General features: G+C 37.0%; 2 protein-coding genes across 2 annotated transcripts; one reads left to right on the forward strand and one right to left on the reverse strand.

Annotated features, from left to right (window-relative positions):
* Nucleotides 1-1,321: 1,321 nt before the first annotated feature.
* Nucleotides 1,322-16,833, reverse strand: LOC135469622 (RNA-binding protein 5-like). Its single transcript, XM_064748138.1, has 22 exons — nucleotides 16,775-16,833; nucleotides 14,260-14,589; nucleotides 13,991-14,135; nucleotides 12,287-12,448; nucleotides 12,062-12,131; nucleotides 11,201-11,274; nucleotides 9,585-9,692; nucleotides 8,711-8,771; nucleotides 8,002-8,061; nucleotides 7,503-7,767; nucleotides 7,252-7,273; nucleotides 6,753-6,938; nucleotides 6,327-6,402; nucleotides 5,674-5,765; nucleotides 5,246-5,407; nucleotides 4,926-5,072; nucleotides 4,405-4,455; nucleotides 3,802-4,008; nucleotides 3,519-3,590; nucleotides 3,110-3,210; nucleotides 2,204-2,330; nucleotides 1,322-1,868 (listed from the first exon to the last, which is right to left on the reverse strand). Exons 2-22 carry the CDS (start codon nucleotides 14,577-14,579, stop codon nucleotides 1,743-1,745), a joined length of 2,634 nt encoding a protein of 877 aa, XP_064604208.1. The 5' UTR covers nucleotides 14,580-14,589; nucleotides 16,775-16,833; the 3' UTR covers nucleotides 1,322-1,742.
* Nucleotides 16,834-16,918: 85 nt separating this feature from the next.
* LOC135470594 (RPII140-upstream gene protein-like) lies at nucleotides 16,919-23,821 on the forward strand. The gene is made up of 8 exons (XM_064749629.1): nucleotides 16,919-16,971; nucleotides 18,044-18,369; nucleotides 19,551-19,716; nucleotides 20,293-20,381; nucleotides 21,173-21,240; nucleotides 22,458-22,536; nucleotides 22,856-22,957; nucleotides 23,594-23,821. Exons 2-8 carry the CDS (start codon nucleotides 18,068-18,070, stop codon nucleotides 23,637-23,639), a joined length of 852 nt encoding a protein of 283 aa, XP_064605699.1. The 5' UTR covers nucleotides 16,919-16,971; nucleotides 18,044-18,067; the 3' UTR covers nucleotides 23,640-23,821.
* Nucleotides 23,822-24,167: the final 346 nt, after the last annotated feature.

Genomic DNA, 24,167 nt, shown 5'->3' on the forward strand with positions numbered 1-24,167 from the left:
TCTCTCAATTAGATTTGCTGTGCATCTATAGGTCGCATTGGAGAAGTGGAATGCAACAAGTCTATTTCACATTCAAAAATTTGTAGAACAGAATAGCACAATAGCATATGTTGTGTGAACATAGGTATAGTCAAATAAATATACTGCTCTGTGCAACACTAAACCACAAATCAAATACAAAAGCTGCAAAGAAATGATTGTTTGGTGTTGCATTGCCTAGACCTTAAACAAAAAACATTTGACGAAGCCTCGTCATGTAGTCGTACAAGATTCACAAAGTTCAATGGAGACCACTGGCCATGCAACAAATACTGCTTCACACATTGAAAAGTTCAAGTATGCATGCAACATGCCACCTGCAGCTGTGCTAACCTACAGCAATTGTTTGTGTAACCAGCACAAATATTGGATGCACTGCACAACTGCCGGTTACGAGTTTCCGATCTTATCAGGTATACTGGGAAGCCAGACTGATGAATCCATGCATGGAGTTTTTACTCCATTTGGATGAGTTTTGAGGATACCAAGCCAAATGAGCAAACCTGAGAAACTAGGTGAAAAGGTGAGTTAAGTCCTGTAGTATTCTGATTCTATAAGTTTCACTGAAGTTGGCTTAGTTTTACAAATCATAAATTGACCCGAGAAAGGCAGTCTAAGACTAGTGAATCCCTGTGTGAAGGGATTAACAAATGTAAGGGTACCAAAGAATTTGGATTATGTTGTCAACAGCTAGCAGGTTAATGTGGAAGCTAAGCCGGAGGCATTTAACAGAGCTAATGGTTCACCGTTCATGTAGCACTGCTTATTGCTGTTGCACAATTTTGTTTCAAGGAATAATCAGGATCTGAATAGACATACATTTGCTTCATAACAGAAATAATACTTATAAAAGACGATCAATGCTTGGCTGAAAATGCCCTGGCGGAAGTATTTGAGCCGCAATGTCATTGGCTGTCAGAACAGCTTTATGAAGACGTACCGTAAAGCAAGGGTGGTTATGAAGCCTGAACCTTGCACACAGGAAGAGGCTATATGCTTATACCATGATCTTTATCTCCATGGTCCACTTTGCTTCTGAAAGTGCTACTAACCAACCTAGGAACTCAAATGATTGGATTTTTAATACTCGACTGGTAAAGCAATTAATTTTTTTTTAATCATTCGGCCACTCCTGTATAGATGGAACTGTTAAGCAATCTTGCCTTTCGCCTGTACTTTTACCCTTTTGCACTCAGGGTACAAGTACAGGCGAGCTAACAATCATTGCCAAGATATATTCAGGATTTGGCCAGTAGTTATCAGTATGCTTAAAAGAACAACCATTCAACATCCAGTGTTAGGATTCTAAACAACAATTTTATTGGAGGTACCTTGCACAACAAGCAAATTTTTATTTTTGAGAAAAGGCATGTAAAGAAGAAAAAAAAAACAATGATTTCTAGTGATTGTGAGAAGATAATGCAAAAGGCTGACCATTGCAAATTTCGATAAATAATTGAGCTACCTTAATGAGACAGACAAGTCTTGAGTGTCACATTACTATCTGGCCTTAAGGGGAAGTGCTGAATGAATTCTGATCAAATGATTCTCATGATCTCATGAAGTGGAAAAAATTCACAAATTCTGCAAGTCAATGACCACTTCAGGAATTCTCACTGAACTTAAAACTATTTACAGAGATGGACAGGAATTCTGAAGGGACGGGGAAAATTAAATATTGGTCTAAACAATAAAGTTAAAGGTCATTCAATCTCGTGATAGCGCGCAAACATTGTTTTCTTCACAGCATCTTTGTATGTGTCTCCAGGTGCTGAAGTAACGTTTGATCCACGAGCGCCAAGTCCAGCTTGCACCACTCTTCTCTGTGCCTGCAGAGTGAACAGCAATATATTAGTGTTTAAGTCATTTACCAAAGTAAAAATGCTCTTCTATTACAAATGTGAACAAGTTATGTGCACATAAGTTCATGTATCACTGACCAAAAGCTATAATGTTGCCATGTTAGTAAGGCTACAAGAGCAAGCAATAGTGCTTGGGTTCTATCAAATTATGGTTAAGTTCCATAAGTGCAAAGACATTCTCATTCGAGAGGACAACCGCTTTTTGTTGTTTGGGGTTAGAGAATGGCTTAATTTAACAGGTACTGCCAAGCATACAGGCTTAATCTATATGTATTCACTGCTTTCTGGCTCTTGCCAGTTACCTGTATTGGGTCCACTATTCCCTGGCCAGCTTTCCCTAATCCTTGCCCAAGTGACCAACCCATCTTCTGTAAGAGTTTGTTACCAATGTTATCCTGTCCTAGCCCAGCTTTAGTGGGCTGTTCAGGTCTGAAAGCATAAGGTAATGCAATAAATACCCTGGATTCTTAAAAACAACTATTTTGCAACCTAATGATACATCCAAAAAGAATTTACCACTGGTATTCTAGGAACAATCTTGCCTGGTGATCTGCAGAACAGGAATAGTATTGGACAGCCTGATATCTAATGTGATGTGGTGGAACATCAAGAAAGTTAAAGACTAAATCAAACGAAATTTAAATACCTACTTGTAATTTTTACCATTATTTGGTACTAAAACCAGTGTTGAAAGTGGTCTTTTTTTTCTTTCATAAAGATGACTTCTGCAGTTAAGTGTGACAAATATGGTGAAATCCATGATTCTCAATCCCTGGAAATGCGCGTTTCTGATGAGCAACAGAAGTTCTTAGCGATGAATGGAAGGAGCATTGCTTGATGATGTATTGCCAGAGAAATGCGAGATATTGAATGGTTGCAGAATCACGTTTACAGTGCTAAAATGAAGTCAGATGTGGTTTCAACTGAGTTGTTGTAGATCAGTTTTTGTTAGCCAATCATAAATGACTTGTGATATTACAGTTTGGCTTTGTAAAGATTTCAAAGTTGAGGTGCTTATGTACTGTGCAATTGGTCCAAAAGTCTTTTGAATGCAAGAATGCTTTTTTTTTGTTTAAATTTGATCCTTTAGGTGTGACTAGGTATTTGGATTTAACGATCACAAGGCACATTTTCTATCTACTATGCCAGTGCAACAAATTTGTTTTTGATCGTGAACTAATTTAATCCAATTCTAATTTCTCCCTTACATGACTGTGTCTTCAAACATGCTGACTGGTTTCTTTTTTGTGACTGGAGGAGCACCTGTTCCATATTTCTGGCGTCTCTCCTTAGCACGGTCTCGGTAAGCCTAATGATAACAGAAATGCACTCTTACAAAGAAATGCTTGAAAAAAAAAAAGGGGGTGGGGGGACAATTTCTGATCATTGAGCCGATTAAAGTTAATTTTATATTCGGCTGCTACAAACAACACTCAAGAATTTTTCACTGATAATATGTTATATATAATTACATTACTGAACTTTGTTCTGTGTTCAATTGTACTATCTTAAAGTATGAAACCATAAATGTGTAATTTATGAGGCTAGTGAAAACCAATCTATGGAACTGGATACTGCCAAAATTAAGCACAAAATAGTGAAATTCCTACAGCATACCTCTTTCCCTTTATCAAAAGCCTCCATCTGCGCTGCATTGACTTTGCTTTTCATCAAAGCTTCCAAGTTTTGCTAGGAAAAAAAAAAACAATATCAAAGTAAACATTTATAAGACCGTTACAAATTTCTTTATGATATTCTTTATAACCATATGTTAACTAGTGCATCTTTTCACAAGCCAGGAATAGAATCTGCCTAGTGTTTTCACACTTTCAGTGAAACTTTCAAAAGAAGGGAAAAGCTGGAAAAGAAACAACACATTAGAAACAGTGATTTTCTTTACCTTGTGGAGATCAGATAGTTGTGTATGTTTGTTTAACATTTCTGGATTGTTGAACTGTCGCTTGCACAAAAGACATGCCATTTTTCCCCAGTCCACCAATCTCTCACTCAATGGTAAACTACTGGATGAGTCATCTTCCTCTGAGTCACTATCACCTCCATAATCCACTAAACTTGATTTACCACCTGATTTGTCTGCCTTGTTCGGCTGCAAGATAAAAAAAAAATTGTATTAGAGATGAGTAGTCATTGAACATCTTCTTGTGCACACGACAATATCCTTCTGTAAGTCTGACAAAATAGCTGATCACACCACTCATTTTCTTTATTTTTATTTCTACAGGTCATGGTACTTTTGTTACTAAAGTGTTGTTAGTCCCCAATAGTCATGGGATGGATTATCCATGTTCAGAATAACACAAGTAACAAAAGCATGTTATATTAGTTGAAGTGCGCAAGACAAAATGTGATCATTTCTTCAGTTGTCTGAAATCCAGGTCAGACAGGCAATTACAAAAATTACTTCACTTCACATTTCATGCAAACCTGTTATCCCTCTCTCTATACACACAGGCAACACCAATAAAATAGAAACAAACATTACCATAGGTGGTGGAGGCATAAGCCGATGATCTTCTTTCGTTTTCTCAGTGCTCTGAAAAATAGGAATCCTAAATAAAGCATTTCATTTCTGTAAAAAGATGACTAAAATGAAGACCTCTAAAAGATACACTTGAATGAAAAAAAAAAGAGAGGATAAATCCACAATATTTCCTACAAAGCCAAAAATACATCTTATATCAGAATATTATTACCTTTACATGAATACATTTATTTATTTCATTAGTGTTTTACACCACACCCAACAATATATTATGTGTATAAAGGCTTATGAAGGTGCTGGACTTGAATTGGTAACCTCATTTGTCAAAATGGACATAAGTTTAAACAAGAGATAAAGAAAATGTATGTTTTGTTCCAATTATGATCAAAGAACTCAAGGCTGATGTTCTATTTTGAACTTATGTAAAAGAAACTCATCTCTTGCTCAAACCACTTTTTCTCCTGAAATCAGATTTTACCAAAAACGCACACTTGCTGTACGTCAATTTTTTTTTTACTCACAACTTTTTCCATGATAGCAAATCCTGCATCAGCTGTGGCAGATTCTCTCTCCAGTTTCTGAGGTCCCATTGGTTGTATAACCCTCTTGATGCCCTCTTTCATTGCGTCTTTCTGAGCATTCAGGCTCTTGGCCCATTTCTCCATATCCTAAAATAAACAGTTAATATTAAATTGTGAGGGCATTACTGTACAATAGATACCTACTTTTTTTTTTTTAATTGGCATCCCTACGGCATTACTAAAGCTGCAATTCTTGTCCAGATTTGTATATAATTTCTGAAGAATTAACCCAAAATACCTGCCCAACACACATTTCTTACCTTGGCAATTTTCTTTGCAATTTTCACTTTTTCTTTCTTTTCCTTGTCTTTTTTAGATTCTTTATTTGGATCTGTCTCTCCACTTTGCGTTGGTGCTGGAAGATATGTTGATCTCTCAGCATCCCAATACATGAACTGGCTTGTCTGGGAGTTATAGTAGTACTGTGAAAAAATAATTTCAATGTTTTTACTATCAGAGTGTTGAGCGGAGGTTGAGATGATCGTTGGACAACCGCCGATTTTTAGATGTTCATAATTGAAAGCTGCAATATTTTGAAAAACTGCAATCTTGTTGAAATATTTTCTACTCTGCCTACAAAGGACCACGAAAACCCTTCAAAATAGCAATGTATATATTTATATTGATACCAGGTTGATGTTAACCAAAATTACACCCCTGAAAACTTGCTATGAACGAGAAAATGTACCTGTGAGCTAGGGTCATAATAGAGACTTGTACTGGGATCATAATAGTAACCTGAGGTTTCATCGTATTGGTAGGTGGATACATCTGGTGGAGCTGTAAAATAGCAGGGATGAACTCACAATTTGAACATTATGAAAACCATAAAAACTTAGTCTTTCAAATAATAGTATCACATTTTTTTGTTGAACCATACATAAAATCTTCATTATAAACTATTTAATAAAGCAAATAGGTTTTCATTTTCATTACCATTTTGTCATGAATGATTATAATGTCATCTACCTACCCGTAAGAAGATCAATGTCTACTTTGGTGAACAAGGTCCTACTGTGAGGCTCAATAAAATGTGGATTTGTTGTTGACAAGCTGCAGTGACAAAGCTTATTCATTTACACCAAAATATGGCCACTTAATGGAGCAAGGAACTATTGCATTATTCATGAAAGCCACAGGCCTCAAATGTGGCCTTTTCTGATACTTTATATAGGCTAATTTATCTTCCTTAAATAGCTAATAAACCTCTACCATTGCTGGACCTCAGATATGGATAATATTTTGTCACTTCCTGGACTTGTAAGAGGTGCCTTATGAAAGTCTACAGGCCACGCATAATTCTGATTTAACTTGTTCAGATTCTGATATAGTTTTACTCACGATATTTTGGATAATCGCCAGGAAAGGCAGTTTGACTGGAGGTAGTAACATCAGTCTGATCAGCACCTTCATCCGTCTGAAATTAAAAAAAAAAAGGCATCAGAAAACAATTTTTACACAACTTTTATGACACCTACATATTTATGTATATGTCTGATAACAGGTTGAGTTTGAAATATCAGGAGTGCCAAATGAGGCTTAGATTTAATGACAAACATGAACTCTGTACAAGTCCATTAATCTTTATACAACAAAAACTGTCGTTAAAATTCTTATCTCATAAAACATAATGCAAATTAAAATTTAGTGAGGCCTTTATAGATCACTAAGACAACATTTCTTAATAGGTTCTCTAGCACGTGTAAATACAGAACTGTACACTTCAGAAAGACACTTCAGACACTTAACAGCCTTAAAAAAACTTACTGGTTTGTTAAACTGTTTGGCAGCTTGGGCTTGCTGAATAGCTGCCTGAGCAACAGCTGCTGCAGTGTTAGCCGTTCCAGCTGTTTGACCATAATAGGCAGAATAGTCATAGTATTGACCACTCTGGTCATAAGCACTGTAGTCATAGGTCTGGTATTCTGAAGTTTGGCCATAGTATGCTGTACTCTACAAGACAGGAAAAACAAAGTTTCAATATTTGCCTCTTTACGGCATGATAACGTTTAACTCCTAAAATGTGATATGGTGTTAACCATAACAGTGACCAAGAGTGCAATATGTATACATTTGTTCTTTATAACAAGCCATCCCAAAGACGCATTATCAAGGAAAAGGACAGGTGAAGTACTATAGAACCTTTTAGAAGATTAACTTCAGCATAAACTTTTGAATATTTCTTTACTCCTGATGTCCATCTACTTTCTTCCAGCTCCCATAAACCTTGTGGATGTTTTGACAATAAAAAAGATAAATTCCTTACCTGGTTTCCTAAAGTTGCCATTCTGAAAACACAAAAAAGTGATAATTTCATTAATACCAAATGTGCTTCATGTTACGAATTCTGATTCTTAGTTTTTTCTCTGACAAAATACCTAGTGTAAGCCGCCTTATTCACAATGGTAAATACACTGAGTGATAGAAAGGTCTGTCTTGTTAGTTACACTAGGATGTTAAAATTTTCAGATGTTTGATCAACCTCAAAACCCTAATCTCCTAAACACCAATACTTACACAGTATTAAACGTGTTTTTGGCAAAAGAGACAAGAATAAGTTTGCCATCCAGTTCAAAGGAAGGGTTCATGTTGGTCAAGGTGTCTAGAAGCTGGGTGGATTCTTGTATGGAAGACATCTCTGCAAATCCATAACCCCGTGAAGTATTGGTCAAAGGATCTCTAATGATTCTGATGTTTTTGACAGTCACTACTGCTGCTTGGTTGATGGCTGCTAATAATTTTTCTTCTGTACTCAGAGCATCTAATCCTCGGAATATGAGAGCTAAATGGAGAAATTGAAAAATAGAAAAAAAAAACACTTACAAATTCGTTTCCAATAATCCATGCACACATAATTATATGTCATACTATCTTTGGCTTTTTAACCCTTATGCCAATAACAATTAAATTACATGAATTACATGCTAACATTGTAATAACATAACACAAGAACTGTTACAAGAACACAGATAACATATGAAAGCCCTTTAACCAAGAAGCCTTTAGCAAAACTTACTGTTGCAAGGATTTGTACCCACTTGATCGTACCCATCACTTTCTTTGGTTCTGTCCGATTCTAAAAATCAAACAAAAAAAAGTTTTATTAGTGTCACACACTAAAGAACCCTGCTAACGAGCAGGAAACCCTTGAATGTTGGAAGGTGTCCTGAAAGGAGGGCACTCAGAATTTGACATGCACTGGAATCAATGATCTCCACCAAAAACATCATTCGTCGATAAGGAATAGTGCCATAAACAGCCAGCAGTGACAATAGCTTCACAACCACTCCACTTTCAGCATGGATACACACTCTACAATCCCGCATGTGACAACTGGAGTAAAATAATCTTTGTTAACACCAAATATTTATAAAAGAAGAATACAGATGCAAATTACATAAAATATATTGTTGAAGTGGAAATGTATTAAAACTTCCCAACCTAATACTGCCAATGAAAAAAAAAAAAATAAAAAAAAAAGATTATTTGGACTTTCCTTGGCACAATGACTTCTTTTCCCCAATTATTACCATGGATAACAAGTTCAAGTGTTCATTTCTGTGAATGTGTGATAACATTTTTCAGTGATGTGGAAAGTGTTTGCTCAGTCCCTGAATGGAACTGCAAAGATAGCTGTATAGGATTGAAATGCAATACACACCACAGTTGCTGTGCTTACCAAAATCCAACAATGACCACTATAGACACTATGGGAATAACATTACCTTCTCTTGAAACCCCGCACTTGAAACAGTAATCTCTTCTCTTGAAATTGTGTGCTCCACACTGGAAGTGGTTAAACCGCATACAACATTCTTATACTTCATACAATATACATATAAACTTAACAGCTACCAGAAGCCAAGGTTAGAATAGGATCCTCAGTATCAGTATAAGTAAAAAACACTTCATTTAGAATTTTAAAATGCCAAGTAACTCTATCAACACTTCTAGAGTTACTCTAGACTGAATAATAAATATTATATAAATGATGTCTTACAGAACTTTTGCTTCATCAGACTTGCAATATATATCATTTTAAGGGTATAACTCAAAAAAAAAAAAAAAAAAAAAAAAAAAAAAAGTGAACAGTTTTTGCACAAAATCCCTGATCTGATGAATACATGCCACTTCATGTTCTTGTTATGTAAAAAGCAACACTTGTGCAACACCAAAGTTGGTTCAATGACTGATGTATTCATGTGGGAGTGAACATCAGGCAGAAATGCAAATTTTGATTCTGTACAAGCGTTGTGAAAAACATATTAAATAATTTTAGAAAACAATCCAGATTATCTACATCCTTATCCTGTCAAATGCCAAAAGTTTGGAACTGGATTAGAGGTTTAATAGTTTAATTCACATCACAGCTTTCGTAATTTCACATTTATCATTACAATGAATTATGTCTGTTCTTCATATTTAAGGAAATATCAGTTATTAAAAATTTATTCTGCCTTTAGCATGCTAGATAAAATCTGGTGATCAACAAAAGCCAGCCAGGCTATATCTAAATATTTGGGGTACAAGAACATCTTCACAGGGCGTCATTTTTACTCCTGTTTTTCTCTATTTCATGAAAGAGAGCTCTTGACTTACTTTACTGCAGCTCCAGTCGGTTTTGTGGTCAGCCACCTTTTCTCCACCAGTCTTGGGAGTACTGTAGTACAAGTGCACTACATACTGGTTCAGCAAAACCAAGACACCCTGCAAACAGAGATTAAATGTGTTAGTAATGAGGTATGAAAGAGAGCTAACTTGGACATGCCACCTTGATGTTCAATTCAAGCTTTGCAGTGGAATAAGTGCTTCTAACTATGCAACCCTATCAGGAAATGTGTTCTGAAGCAACCTCAATTTATGGACACCAGTCCTTAATTTTAGTATCATAAGTCTCCCACTAAACTTATTCTTATTCATTACTCTTTTTTTTAGTATTTTTTGTATAGCATGCGGCAGTACAGTATGTAATGGCGGAAACATGCTAGTGCCCATAAAATATTTTTCAATGGGGGGATTAAGCCAAGAATAGCCACACTGTAGCACTTATTTCACTGCAAAGGTTGTGCCTTGTTGTAACCCAGGGCCTGCTGAGCCCATTTGTAAGATACTAATCCAAGAGAAGCAACTCTCCAGATGAATACAAGACTGACCACCAATAGTAAAACAGCTGGTAATGATATACAATATGCTGAACTTCCATGTGTAGTATCGTAACACACAGATGACAACGAACAGAGCAAGATAAAGGAACAGTCAAGAGAAAACACAAATCATAGTCTCCCCCCAGCAGCAATGCCTATTATCATACTTATCAGAGAATATTTAACATAATTAAAATTCCCTTTCCCCCCACATCAAAAACATTAAAACAATTCATCCCATTCCAAGAGATTTCTATCATCGCCAATCCTTTCCGTAAAGTATGCAATGCCATACAACAATTGTCACTGATGTAATTTTTTTAACAACTTTATTTATGGGTTGAAATCAAGGTCAGTGAAAAGCCGTCTAGAAAAGTTTGCCAACTTGAATTCTAGGCCCACCATTCTACCAATTAGACTAAGAAATTTAAACTGGTCATTGCCATCTAGATTATTGCTGTAGGCTTTTCAATAATCACAGCTGGTAAAGTGGCAAGCCTAGAATTCAAAAGACTGGATCCCTTTCTACATTAATCAGCAGTTTCATTGATCCTGATTTCATGGTTGTAAACAATTGACAGTACAAAATCCATGAAAAGATATAGTCACATGCTCAGACCTGTAGATTTTCTATACTTGAAAAAAAGGTATAAGTTACGATGGACCTGTTCACAGAGTTATTTTCAAACATAACAAAACTAAATTTTAGCCTATAACCTATGTGTGGACTTGTTCATCCCCCTGCCATCCCACCTCAATAAGAACTAATAAAGATACTGCCTCATCTACAATGTACAAGTGCCAAATACATGTACATCTGTGTGAACTCCAATGCCAGCATGCAGTCTTTTATAACAGGCTAATCAGGGTCCTTGAAATGCATCATCAAATAAAGTGTTTCACCAAGCCTGTACACTTGTTTTGTGCATGTTGATTTTTTTTTTTTTTAGTCCTATGGACAATGAAGATATGGAACTAAAGACACACTGGGCTTCATATTTGCCCTCTACCGTGTACTGTACTGTACCGCATATATCATGTGTAAGAAGAGCTTAGAGAGGTTGTGAAAACCTGAGTCTGATCCATCCAGCGCTGAGAGTCGGCTACGTTCTGAAACTCCACAAAAGCAAAGCCACGGGATGCACCTGCGTAAGAATGTGGTGGTATTAGATTAAACTAAACAGTTGATATAAGAGTTTGGGATCATTTGCGCAGAGCAGATGACAAACCTCCAGGCCTTCAGGGGGGACAAAAGGGATATAGACAGTCATGTGACATGAAACCTGGGATGATCACTTACTGTGGCAGGTTTGAGGTACATGTATAGGACAAAATCATAGCAGACTATCAACCACATCTTAACTTACCTCATACCATAGCTTACCATTTTGCTTCAACTCCATCTCTCTCCTAATGTGGTAACTGTATTTTGTTTCCCCTTTCTAGTACCATTGAACTTACAGTATATTACAACAGAGCAATATTTTCTCAGAGACAATTCTTAATTAAGGTATCAAAATTTAATCATAAGCCAACCACTAGAAATTTAAATTTAATTTAAAGCAATCTGTTAGCTATCATTCAGACCAACACCTCGTTTGCCACAGTAAGGATTCGGCTTTGTCAATCAAGAGATACAAACAGTTCTATGATCCAGTGGCTGTCATTCACCTGAAACTGCACTGTAGTAATGTGACTTTACTATCATGTGGTGTCAAGTTCACAGCACTACTTAATGCAAGAGTTGTTCACAAGCAATAAACTGGACTGCGTGCAAACAACTCCTAAAGAAAGGTCACAGCACAGTTTCTCAACTATCCCACTATAATTCAAGTGATCTCCACAGCCTTAGTAACAACTTTGATTGTTCAGGTCCCACCTTATGATAGAATCCGAGTTGCAAAGCAACTCGCTCAGATAATAGACTCTCACCTGTATCTTTTCTCCTCATTAAGCGAACATCTTTAACAGGTGTACCCAACATCATCAATTCTGCACGGATCTGTGGATAGAGTACAACTGGTATAAAGTACACATTTTAGCTATGTGTAAGTAAGATCAGCTTGCGTCTTAACCTATTTCTAATCACTGTAGGTTTAAATTGCTATCATAAATATTACAGTTTATACAATAAAGGTAATGAATTTTTACACTTACATCTTTTTCATCAACTTCTGGGGGTAGGCCTCGAAGTAAGATTGTGTGCGTTGGTGTATCAGTCATCCATTTCTCTCCACCTCTTTCTTCCCTTGACTCTCGGCTGTCCACACTTCCGCGGCTGTCCCTCTCGTCATATTCAACTGTTGATGGTTGGGATACCTAAAACATACATACAGAATGAAATAAAGACCTTCATGAGCCAAATTTATAATATCAACTAAGAATGCTGAAGAGAATTTAATTACCTTATTTCTTTTAAAATTTACTCACTTTAGCCAATATATAAGTAATTCTAGCAGGAATATTGAGTTTCTTTTTCTCGCATGGTTAGACCAACACTCATCAGGGCCTAATCTGACCTCAGAAGGGCAGGGAGTGGAACCATCGGTGAAGGGCACCTCATTGTTGAATGTTTTGATTCTCATACATTTTTAAGGGCCTTGGTTCCTACAGTTGACCTCTATCCCATGTGCACACCACAATATGTACCTAACCCGAAAATTCAGTCTAAGGATGGCTTTTTCTTTACTGATACGTGAATAACTCTGCCATCCCGGACGACGTGCATCTGATCTTCGCATTGTATCATTGCTACCCCAGGCCATCATTAAAAAGTTGTTTGTTGCGGGTAACAAACCCGGTTTTTGAGTTGGGTCGGTCTTCATTTTTTTTTTTAAAACTGAATGTAATTCCTGGCCCACATATTCTGAATGCTAACTGAATTATCGCAGGTCCAATTTTCGTCACCTGCTTCAGGGCATACATTTCCAATTTAAAATGCTCTTCAAAAACTGTTGTTGTTTTCATAACCAAGTTCTTTCACACTGAAGTCAAATATTACTTCTTGAATCTGGATCCAACATTAAATTTGAGAAAATTTACGAACTTTAAACCTGAACTGAAGTTGAAAGGCATCCATTGCTTTCGCCACTGTGGTGAAGGGACGCCAATTTGCATTTCCCACACAGAAATTATATTCGCCAAAACTAATGTGGCGAATAGATAGCGGAAGCCTAGTGACTAAGTAGATAATCCGAGTCTTACAATGAATTCGGGCTACGAATTTTTTTTTTTTTGCAAAAGTAGCTTCAAGGGAACGGTAGCGTCCCTGTAACCGGATGCTGAGAAGGGCTGAATCGAACGCTGAGAAGGGCTCATGTCTTTACTTTTACGAAAGGCTGGTAAAGAAATGTAATATTCCACTTTCATCACTACTAATATCAGTCCCAAATTTTAGAAGAATTAGGGTATGATCAGTCAATTAAAAAACAAATTCACTGTCATTAGCAAAGCTTCTCACACCAGGTTAAGAAAATGTGTAAGATATAAGTCATCATAGCTTAACTAGTAGTAATATATTCCTAGAGGACATACTGAAGTTATCACTACATACATTTAAGACTCCTATAATTTAAAATGTCCAGTAATCTGTCATGTACTGTATCTTTGTTTTCCTCATTATGCCTTTTCCTAAAAATCTTTTCAGGAATAGCCTGTCTTACTAAGAAACGTTAAAACGTCAAATCACTATTTTTATTAACAAGTTGATTGTATAAAAGCCATAAATTTTGACTTTATTGGTTGGTTATGATCCAGTATAATATGTCTCAAACCAGATATATTTTACAGCACAAATGAAGGCAAATCAAGGAAAATTTTGTAGAATCTTGTGTTATCCAGTCTGTCAAGAAAATGGTCTACCTCATACGACTCATCAGATCTGGCTGGGCTTCGACCACGATCATCACGGTCTCTGCCTCTTTCTCGCCTTTCCCTTCCATCACGGTCTCTGTGATCTCTTCTTCTGTCTCTTCTCCTATCTCTTTCACGATCTTTTCTTCTTGACCTTAAAATAAGAGCACAAAACCTTCAGCATCTGCCATGTTCTTCAAAGTTAAATTTTTAATAAAATAAAAACTCTTCAACCACAGGATAAGAAGTATTAGTACACTAACGTAAAAAATAGGTACCTGTCTCGCTCTCTTTCACGATCTCTATAATCTGTTTCATCTCGTCCTCTACGATCATCTCGCTCATGGTCTCTAAATCGATCACGGTTTCTGTCATATCCTGCTCTGTAACCTTGCTCATCACCAAATCCAGAGTCATTATAATCATAGGCTTCATCAAAGCCTGCCTCTCGCCTATATCCTGGACTACCCTCATAAGAATAATTAGGATTTCCAAACTCAGATTCTTCAGGTGCTTGATACATTAGTCTGTATCCTTGAACATGATCTTCAAATCCATACGGTTCATTTCCAATAAATTTCTGGGTATACATTGCCATTCTTGATGTTCTGAAAAATGAAAAAGATGATTGACAATTGACTGGTTGTTCTGAAGGTGACAATTCACACTTAAACAAGTCACATTTAAGCAAGGGAATTGGGACTAAACTGTGGCAGTGTTTGGAAAGACTTTGACAAGAGGCAGTCTGGTGTACGACTAGAAAAATTGTGGTCACAACTGCCACAATTCAATTTTCCACTGACACAGAAGGAATGGCACTTTGTACTGATGAAATGACTCTTGCCCTATCGAGTGAGTGAGTGCTTGGGGTTCAACGTCGCACTCAACAATTTTTCAGTCATATGACGACGAAGGAATCATTAGGGTGCATGTACGTGTAATGTGCCTCCTTGTTGCAGGACGGATTCTTTTATTTAGTGCTGTTTCACTGAGACGACTTACCGAAGGCAAGTAAGCCGCCCCGCCCGAGCCATTATACTGATACGGGTCAACCAGTCGTTGCACTATCCCCTTCATGCCGAACGCCAAGCGAGGAAGTTACAACTTCCTCTTTTAAAGTCTTAGGTGTGACTTGATCAAGGATTGATCCTGGATCTACCTGTCCCGAAGCAGTTTCTTGCCCATTCGATTATACTTATGCAATAAATTTGTGGTGATATGACAACTGAATTCTGCAAGCAGTTGTATTCTTGTACATTTATTTATTTGATTGGTGTTTCATGTTGAATATTTAACTTGTTATAATGGGAGGAATCTGGCTAGAGCTTAGCACAATTCTAGGGCTAGTCTCCGGCTTTGAAGTCTAGCCCTACCACTTCACTAGACTTCAACATGGTAGAAGTTGAGATCGCACTGATGTGCTCACAGTGCTCCATCAAAGATATGCTTTGACTGTTCCTACATGTATTCTTGGTAAAACCCAAATTTTGTTTGTTCACTGACCTATCTTGTTAGACCGAAGCATGAAGATAAACATCAAAATTCTATGTTTATTGGTACATCTACTCTAGGAATATGTCACATTCTACCCAATCATCCAACCAACAGACACCTCCTGCCACACATTTCTTATGTCATGATGAATCGGGCAGATATGATGTCGAGTAAGGAAGTTATGCTGGAATGATGTCATGCGCATTCGAGAGTATGACATCATTTGTGGCAGTATGTCATTGACGGTGGCATCAAAATTGGAGACAAAATACGTTTGTTTCCATGTTATCCTCCCAAACTAACAAGTGCAGCTGTAATACAGCCCCATAAAGTTAGATATAGCCTAGGCTTCAATGTTTCTTCGGGCTGTTCTAGAGACAAAAGGCATGTGACACACGCGCATTCAACCCTTACCATGTTCATATGTCTTAAAGGCGTCTAAAAACCAAGTTCTAGTGCATCAACTCGAGTGATGTGGGGGTGTAAGCAACCGGCTACGGGCCCAACATGCTGTCTGATGGGAGTTTGAATCCAGAGCATTTCAGCACAAGTTAAGTAAATCCTTTCAAGGAAAGTATAAATCAAGAACCAATGTCATAAACGACAGACCATTGAATGATCAATGTCTTATTTGATGAAAAAATGACGTGAGAATGCACGTGAAAATCAACACATAAATACAGGGCCTATGATGGATACAAGTTCTCGGGAGATGCGCGTGGGGGGCGCTCGTGCATATACCATTCACCCAGTGCTCATGCCGTGTACCGCCTGGGTTCTAACCCCAACTTCATGTATATGCGCAAGCTCCCCGAGAACTTGTATCCATCAAAGGGTCTATAATCCAATTCCTTACAACTCCCCCAATTTTCTTTGTATGCAAACTGAACATCTCGCCATTCAATTTTAACCAATGGAAAATTAGTATAAGCATGTGGCCGTGGGTTTTTTTCGTCGAAACTCAGCGTGTTGTTTCCGCTAAAATAACATGTTGAAACACAAATAATGATAATGCATACAAGCTTAACAATGAAAAATATTCACAAAAAGTTGATTAGTTTTATTAACTAAAAACTAACTCTAATTTATCAACCTTGAGGTTTGGTGGAGGAGTTCACATTGTAGGCTATATGTAGACAAAATTTTCGATTATTCCTTACGGTTTTTTAGCTTTGTTTTGATGAAATAGGTAACATAAGAGTGCTTCTAAAGCGTAATGCTGTCACTGGCATTCGTAAGGCTGAAATAAAGTAGTATTAAAGTCACAATTCTTGAAATTTTTAACGGACACACACCAACCTTATCTCTCTGTCGCTTTTCTTTCTTGTGCGAGGTCAAAATGGCGAGATAGAAATACTTGTTGTAGCGTGACGTCACCTGGGAGTATCACATGACTTTTCCGTCAATTTACGTCCGGCACAGGATTGTCTCCCCTTCCCATAAGTTCCAGGCACGCTGATACAGTGGTGATGTGAAAATTATTGATCGCCTTTTATGTAAGCTTTGTACACAATTTTGCGCTATTCTAGTATTGGATTGCTTGAAATGTGTCACGTCGTCAAGAGATAAAATTATTGCCTAGCTCTTTATCAACTCACACAGCACTGTAGTCTAAGTTGTATAGGTATCGAAACAGTAATTTATAACAACAACAACGACATTTTACGCATGCACGCACCGGTACCCGAATGTAGGCATGTATACCGATAACATAGCGTTGTTGTTGTAATGTTGTAATTAAAATATGGATACAATACACTGTGGTTAGTCGTTAAAAAATCTTAACGTCTTTCTACAGTTTTTTGGCTGCATCTAAAATTTTAAAAGTGTACTCATGCTGAATGTGTGCATTTGATTTGTACATGTACTTAATCTGCTGTTGTCATATCAATTTGGGTCCAAGTTAATAATACGCCAGCACATTTCTAGGGCTTAAGCAGTCTTAACATTTTTATTCTTTATTTGCAAAGGTTTATATTTTGTGTTGAAAAAAGGTTGCTTTCAAAACAAAAATGTATTAGTGCTCATATATTTATAGCTTTTAACCTTTAAGATTTTCTCTTTAGGAACCCATCAGCACCATGCACTTTGTCATATCACTCTGCGTGAACAGTAACTGATCCATGTCCACAATTCTCCTAAACAGGCTTAGCATTGAACTGTTTAATGCTGTAAACATGTACTAGAAAGAGATGAATTAGTAAGTAGAGTGGAGAGGTGTTTCTTCTTGTATGATGTAACTCAGTGTTTTCATTGGGTTTGACGTGTTATTTCAGTTATATATGATTAGATGTTTATCATAAGGTCCATGGAATCTGTGGATTTTACACTTTGCTTACGGACATTTGTTTTCACAGTTGTTTAGGTTAACTACTTTACTGACACACAGAAAATGCATACCTGGCTAAAATGTTAAGTGTACTTCCAACATGGGGTACACAAAACATATTAGCCACATAAGTTCCTGTCTGAACATGTGTGTACAGGTATGCTATCAATGGTGTCTATTGTCACCAGATTCCTTGTGGACATGTATGTTAATAATTGATTTTTAAAATTTTTTGACAGGCCTGTGAGGTTAGATCTGTTACCATGGATAAACATAGGGATGGTATTTACTACAAGTTGCTCTCTGCTAAAAGCCAAGGCATATTTGGAACTTCCAGACATGATGCTACTTCAAGACTGTCAAGTTACCTGACATATTGTCGCTTACGTTCTTTTTTACGTTTGCCGGTTGTGTATGCTGAGATACCTTCAGCAACTGATGTCATAGAAAAGAGAATGGCAACTCAGAATGTTAAATCAAAGGCTATAGTGACAGAAGCTGATGTACATGCATACCTGTTGAAAGAAACTGGCAGAGACAGACTGAAAGAGATGTTCACTAGAACGTAAGGGGATCATTTGTCTACTGTAAATTTTAAGTATGCTTGATACTTGCATGTTCAGGTATTACATGATTATTTAACTTGATATTTTTGGGATAATGCTTTTAAATTTTAGTGGAATTACTGCACCTGAAGCAGTATACTTCATCCACATGCACTTTTCAATGTCTGTAAATATATTTACAGTATTATGAGCATCTTTACCCTAATTCCTCAACCTTTTTGAATATGAAAGTGCAATATATGCACATTTTTTATTTGACATTGGAGACAAAACTAATGCCTTCAGAATATGCTTGAAGAAACACCTTGCAAACACGCGAAAAGATTGAAGAATTAAAGTATCTTAATATGTGTTACTGAGTGCATCCAGTGGTTGTATAGCCAACCCATTGGGTTTGATTCCTGTCTAGCTTATAATGTAATGTAAGTGTTTATAGCAGTATTGATTCTTCCCTATTTAGGATTGAGCTCACAGTAAGTGACTTTTGTTCAGAAACTTACTAGTTAGTTACATGTAAGTTCCATGTATGGGTTGGGATTCAAGTCATTAATGTCTAGTGGCAGCAGACCCATCATTTCCCAATATACAGCTCATAAACGTAGCTACACTCCGCCATCCATTGACTTAAAGGTTAAAATTAAAGCAGTGCTGTGAAAAAGACCAAGTAAATGAAAAATTATGTGTGACATAGTAGTTTCCTTGCTTTCAGATGCCAAGAAATATGGGTTGCAGGCTCAGTTAAACGTCCGTTGAAGGCCACTTTCTTCCACCAATACAGTGGGCTTAGCTTAGCAAATGTCAGTGGTTTATGCAAGGCACTCCAATTTTCTCCACTCATAAAACTGACTGCCATAGTATAAATTATATATAAATTCTTGAGTGTGTTGTAAAATAACAGTTGAACAGATAAATAAATAAATAGATTTATAAATAAGAAAAGGCATTTATATTTTAAACTCTATTTAAATTTGGTTTATTGGAAATTTTTTTTTTTGCTTATGAAAGAGATAGAGGTTTTCAAGAATTTAACTGAGAGAAATATAAAAAGAGAGATTCAATCTAATATCCTTATAAAATGTATGGCTCTTTTTGGAAGGTTGTTCGGGTTATACCCCTATTCAACATATTTTTATTTATGGCTTAATGTTCGAGATCTCAAGGTCTTCTTCAATAATTGTAGAGAAAATGGGCGCTACAGCACAGAGATTGAAAATATTGGCATTACCATAACAAATGCCTGTGGATGTGCATTTGTATTTTCATCAATCATCAGTAGTAGAAGGGCCAGGGATGAGTTTTTGGACAAAAATAAACTCACAGTTTTCACAACAAGGTTTAAAGCAGCAGTAAGTATATGGGTGATATACAGTTACTAAAGACATCATAAGATACAAAGCAACGCAAGCCCTTGTATTTATTCATTTATTTGATTGGTGCTTTAAGCCTAAGTCAAGAATATTTCATTTATTCAATGACAGCCAGCATAGTGGTTGGATGAAACCGGGCAGAGCCCAGGGGAAACCCACATTCATCCGCAGGTTGCTGACAGACCTGCATGGTGTTGTAAGATGGTGAATCATGTTGGTGCTGATGTCTAAGCTGGGTAAATTTGTTTCCTGGGGCTATATGTAGATGGGGAAGCCCAGGTTGTCAGCAGTTTAATGATATTGGGGTTGTGCTAAGCCAAGCAGCTGTTTCATGTTGCCTGCTGACTGCTTGATTTGTTCATTATAGTGATTGCAGTCATATACATGTAAGTGTTTATAAGAGCAGACTTGAATAAGCACTTGGATTACCTCAGTGGTATTTCATTTGCACTCCTAGTCAGTCTGTTTCTAACACATTGAAGAAAGATACATGTACATAGTGTAGCTTGTTTTTGACATGACTAATTATTTATGCTGCTCATATCTGCATTTCAGAGACTTATGAATGACAGAATAATATTAACTGTGTTGAAAGATGGAGCCTGGTGGGCCCTGAAGTTGGGATGTTTCTTACTACCATTCTTGTAAATATGAACTAATTTTTTTAATTTTGACGGTTCCGAATGTTGTACCTTGTTTCAGTCTATATGTAACTCTTCTAGTTCTCATGCAAGTATGTGAAAAGTGGATAAAGCAGTCTCAAGTGACCTAATCTTGAAGATGCCAGCAGACCCGCTTTCAAAACGTTTTATTCTCTTTGCTGCTTGTTGACTGATTTGAGTGAAGTTGATTATTGGTAATGCTGGTTGTGGAAATGCAGGGGTTAAGATGAAGTCCATTTGTTTATTTCATTGATGTTTATAAACACTTCCAAAAACTTCCTTATTGTACTTAAAAGCTATAAGAGCTGAAGCATTGTGATTTGAACGTGTACCTGCTGGTTTAGTGCTTCGAACATCGGGGTACAACATATTAATCTCTTTGTGGGAGATTAGCAGGTGGACTGGTAATGTTATATCATATGTGGGAAAGTGTGTCAGCAACATGCCTGAAATCATTGTTTTTTCCTGGGATCTTTTTAGGATTCCTTCACCCATAAAAGTGACTGCAATCATATGAGTGAAAGCTGTTGAGGATGACATTAAACACCAATCAAATAAAATAAATCCCTTCCTTGGTAATCTCCATATTGCATGTTAGCTGGCAGGGAAATAAATCCCTTCCTCGGTTTTGTCCATATTGCATATTAGCTGGTAAAATAGCTTGATAACTAAACGTGACTTTTTCTGCTGTCTAATACACTGACATTTCACACAGCTATTGTATTGTGTATAGTGACAGAATAGAGACTTCTTCTGTTTCTATTTTCACACAGATTGGTATCGCAGAGTATAGCAGTGTATAGAAATAAAAGTTCACCCTTTGAGTATGCTGCTGGAAGCTGTAAGTTACTGCACACACAAACATCAATTTGTGTAAAGCCAAATTTAAGCAATGATATTTGAAGCAATGATAATAAAAATGTGGTACATGTAATAACATCAGCTTTTGCTGTGTTCAGTAACCCGATTCGATGATTCATGTCGTGAATTTGGTTGAAGGAACTAGGCGGAATCAATCGGACAGTTTTGCAAGTCATGCCAATGAAACAGGATGGTGAATGCATAGGCAGTTTGTGCTTTTGTTTTGCTGGAAGTGAGTAGCTTGTTGCTGTTGGTGTTTGACTACAGTGAGATCGAGGACATGCATGGACAGAGGATGAGAAGGATAAATTGTTAGCCGATATCTTAGTATAGTCTTCATGGACCTTTTCCTCATCAGCCATCTTTACTAAACTTCCCCAGGTGAAGGTCACAGACTCGATCCTTCAGATAACTTTTGAGTTTATGAGTCGTATATACCACTTGTGATGTCAAAAGAAGGGGATTCATTTGACTGATAGACCTGCTGCCGAATGCAGTCTTTGTTTCTGATACTGTGTAATATGGTTAAGGTACTGGAGCTATGTCATTTTAGGTCTTTGTAGGGGTTATGTTTGTTCCCAGTGAAGTTCATAGATTGTCTATCGGTATGTTGATTTTGTCAGAGGCCAGTTCATTTTTGATGCTGACATTTAACATGTATATGTTTTGTGATGACTGTTAGTCTTGGCTCCACCTGACGAAAGTACTGTGTTGCTGCAACCTTTTCGCTACTGTAAACTTCCAAGAAAGTCGATCGTCGTCATATGACTAAAAAATTGATAAGTACGACGTTAAACACAAGCACTCACTCTCTCCAAGAAAGTTGAGACTGAAACCATGGCAGGCAAATGAGGAGATTGTGTATTTAAGTGAAAAGATGGCAGTTTTTATGTTCAGCTCTATGCCCTATTGCTATGGCCTATTCAGAATTATGGGTTTACACCCAAGTCTATGCCCATTGCACCCATTGAGCAGTCTGCTGGCAAGTGCTCAATCTTTTGAAAACAAGTTAGCTCCTCTACTCGCAGCATGTGCTTTTATGTTCGGATAGCTCAGGACAGTGTTGTAGTGTTGTGACGTCATACAGCAAAATGCCTCATCTTGGCACTTTCCAAAAAGGTTAGCTCAAAAAACAGTATTAGATCACCATGTAATTAAATGACATTATACTATCTGAAATATAACTTTATTTTTTAGTCTTTTCTGGATGTATGATTAAGATGAATCTTGGTCTGAAAGCCAGTCTGGCAGGAGGTGTAATTGGATCTGTAATGGGGTAAGGGCTCATAAATAGTAGAATACACATTTTTGGAAGAGAAAAAAGTTGAGAACAAAATTTTCCAGTAACTGTTTCCAAATATTCCTAAAGTACATGAAACTTTCTTTACTAAAACTGTTTTCAGCACGCAATAACCGAGGCACTGTTCATTAAACACAAGAAATGATCGTTTGATTGGTTTGTTGTAATTGTACAAGCTGTGTATGTTAAATATGCAGCAATGCAGACTGCAAAGAGGCACTAGAGGTGGACATTTTAAATGAGCTCAATATCCTGGATTTAGGCTGTTGTTTTTGAGTACTTTTATTGTTGACAGGCTTGGAGCAGGGCTGGCTATATACGGCATGATGTATGCCAGTGGTGAACTCCAGGAAGACAGGCACTTTAGGGAAATTCAAGCTCTACTAGAAACACAGAAGTAAGCGATTGACTTCATCAAACAGTATATATCACACTTCTTGGGGCGTTGATGGCTCAGATGGTAAACACACTGGCTTGGTGCAAGTGTTTAGCCCTTGACCATTGAGATTGCATACTGGAATCCGGCTCTTGATACCTCGGATGTGGCTTAAATCACGAGGTTGTCAGGTTCCTAGTGAATGTCAGTGGTTTACTCTTGAGCACTCTGGTTTGCCCCAATCATAATCTTGACCTGCACACTCAAAATCACTGCCTGGCTTATAAAACACAAAGGCACTTATTCCTACAGTAATAATTCTTCTCCAGCTGTATGTGGGAAAGTTTGCCAGCAACTGCAGATGGTTGTAGGTTTTCCCCAGGCTCTACCCCACCATAATGCTGGCTGCTGTCGTTTAAGCGAAATATTCTTGAGTATGGCATAAAACACTAATCAGATAAAGTAAATTTTACAGTAATATGGCCATGTTAACAGAGGAATGCACATTTGAATCATTTTTGATCTAGTTGATACCACGAACTCCAATATGTTCATCCTCTCAAATCCTGTGATATTGTTGTCTGATGTCATAACTACATGTTGTTAGTACATAGTTTGTGCATGAAAGTAATTTTTATTATTTTCTCATTTTTTCAGAGAACATGAGATAATGTTTACTAGTGTTATACCGCAGCCAAGTTGAATTAATGTATGTTTAGAAGAGTAGACGCCGAGGTACTCCTACCAGCGTGGTGAAAAATTACCTAACTACTGTATACTGACAATTGTACGTTAAAGAGCGGATGATACGTATGTGTCTTGATGTCTTTGACCTTTGAGTCATCCTGTATAAAGGTGGATATAAAACTAATATGAGTGCCAATATCTATGTATTTTCTGTATTTTTCTTTCTTTTTTTTTTTTTGTACAAATTAAATAGTATTTAAGCCATGTACAATAAAACCGAGCCATGTTGGTTAATTGTTCTTGTTGTAGGTACAGCAATTGTGTGCATTTTTTTCTTTACATTTCCGTTGCCAGAGTTATATCACATGGTAAAAAATATGCCATATTTCAAGACATCAGTAAAGGTAACATCAGCTGGACAAGAACACATATATGCATTACTTCAGTGCAAAGAACTCTGATTCCATATACCTAGTGGCATCAGTATAGATGTTATTATTTGTGAGGAAGTTTGTCAGAATGCTGCCAGTGGTCTAGGTGTCAT

The sequence above is a fragment of the Liolophura sinensis genome, chromosome 7 (genome assembly GCF_032854445.1).
Source record: "Liolophura sinensis isolate JHLJ2023 chromosome 7, CUHK_Ljap_v2, whole genome shotgun sequence".
In the NCBI taxonomy this organism is placed as follows: Eukaryota; Metazoa; Mollusca; class Polyplacophora; order Chitonida; family Chitonidae; genus Liolophura; species Liolophura sinensis.

Excerpts from the sequence above, each read along its gene's own strand:
- LOC135469622 (XM_064748138.1), bottom strand. The coding sequence starts at position 14,579 with ATGGCAATGTATACCCAGAAATTTATTGGAAATGAACCGTATGGATTT. Across the intron at positions 12,449-13,990 it reads GATCTGATGAGTCGTATGAG|GTATCCCAACCATCAACAGT; the intron begins GTAGACCATTTT and ends TGTATGTTTTAG. Across the intron at positions 8,062-8,710 it reads GTGCGGGGTTTCAAGAGAAG|AATCGGACAGAACCAAAGAA; the intron begins GTAATGTTATTC and ends TTTGATTTTTAG.
- LOC135470594 (XM_064749629.1), top strand. The coding sequence starts at position 18,068 with ATGGATAAACATAGGGATGGTATTTACTACAAGTTGCTCTCTGCTAAA. Across the intron at positions 21,241-22,457 it reads TGAGTATGCTGCTGGAAGCT|TCTTTTCTGGATGTATGATT; the intron begins GTAAGTTACTGC and ends TTTATTTTTTAG. Across the intron at positions 22,958-23,593 it reads GCTCTACTAGAAACACAGAA|AGAACATGAGATAATGTTTA; the intron begins GTAAGCGATTGA and ends TCATTTTTTCAG.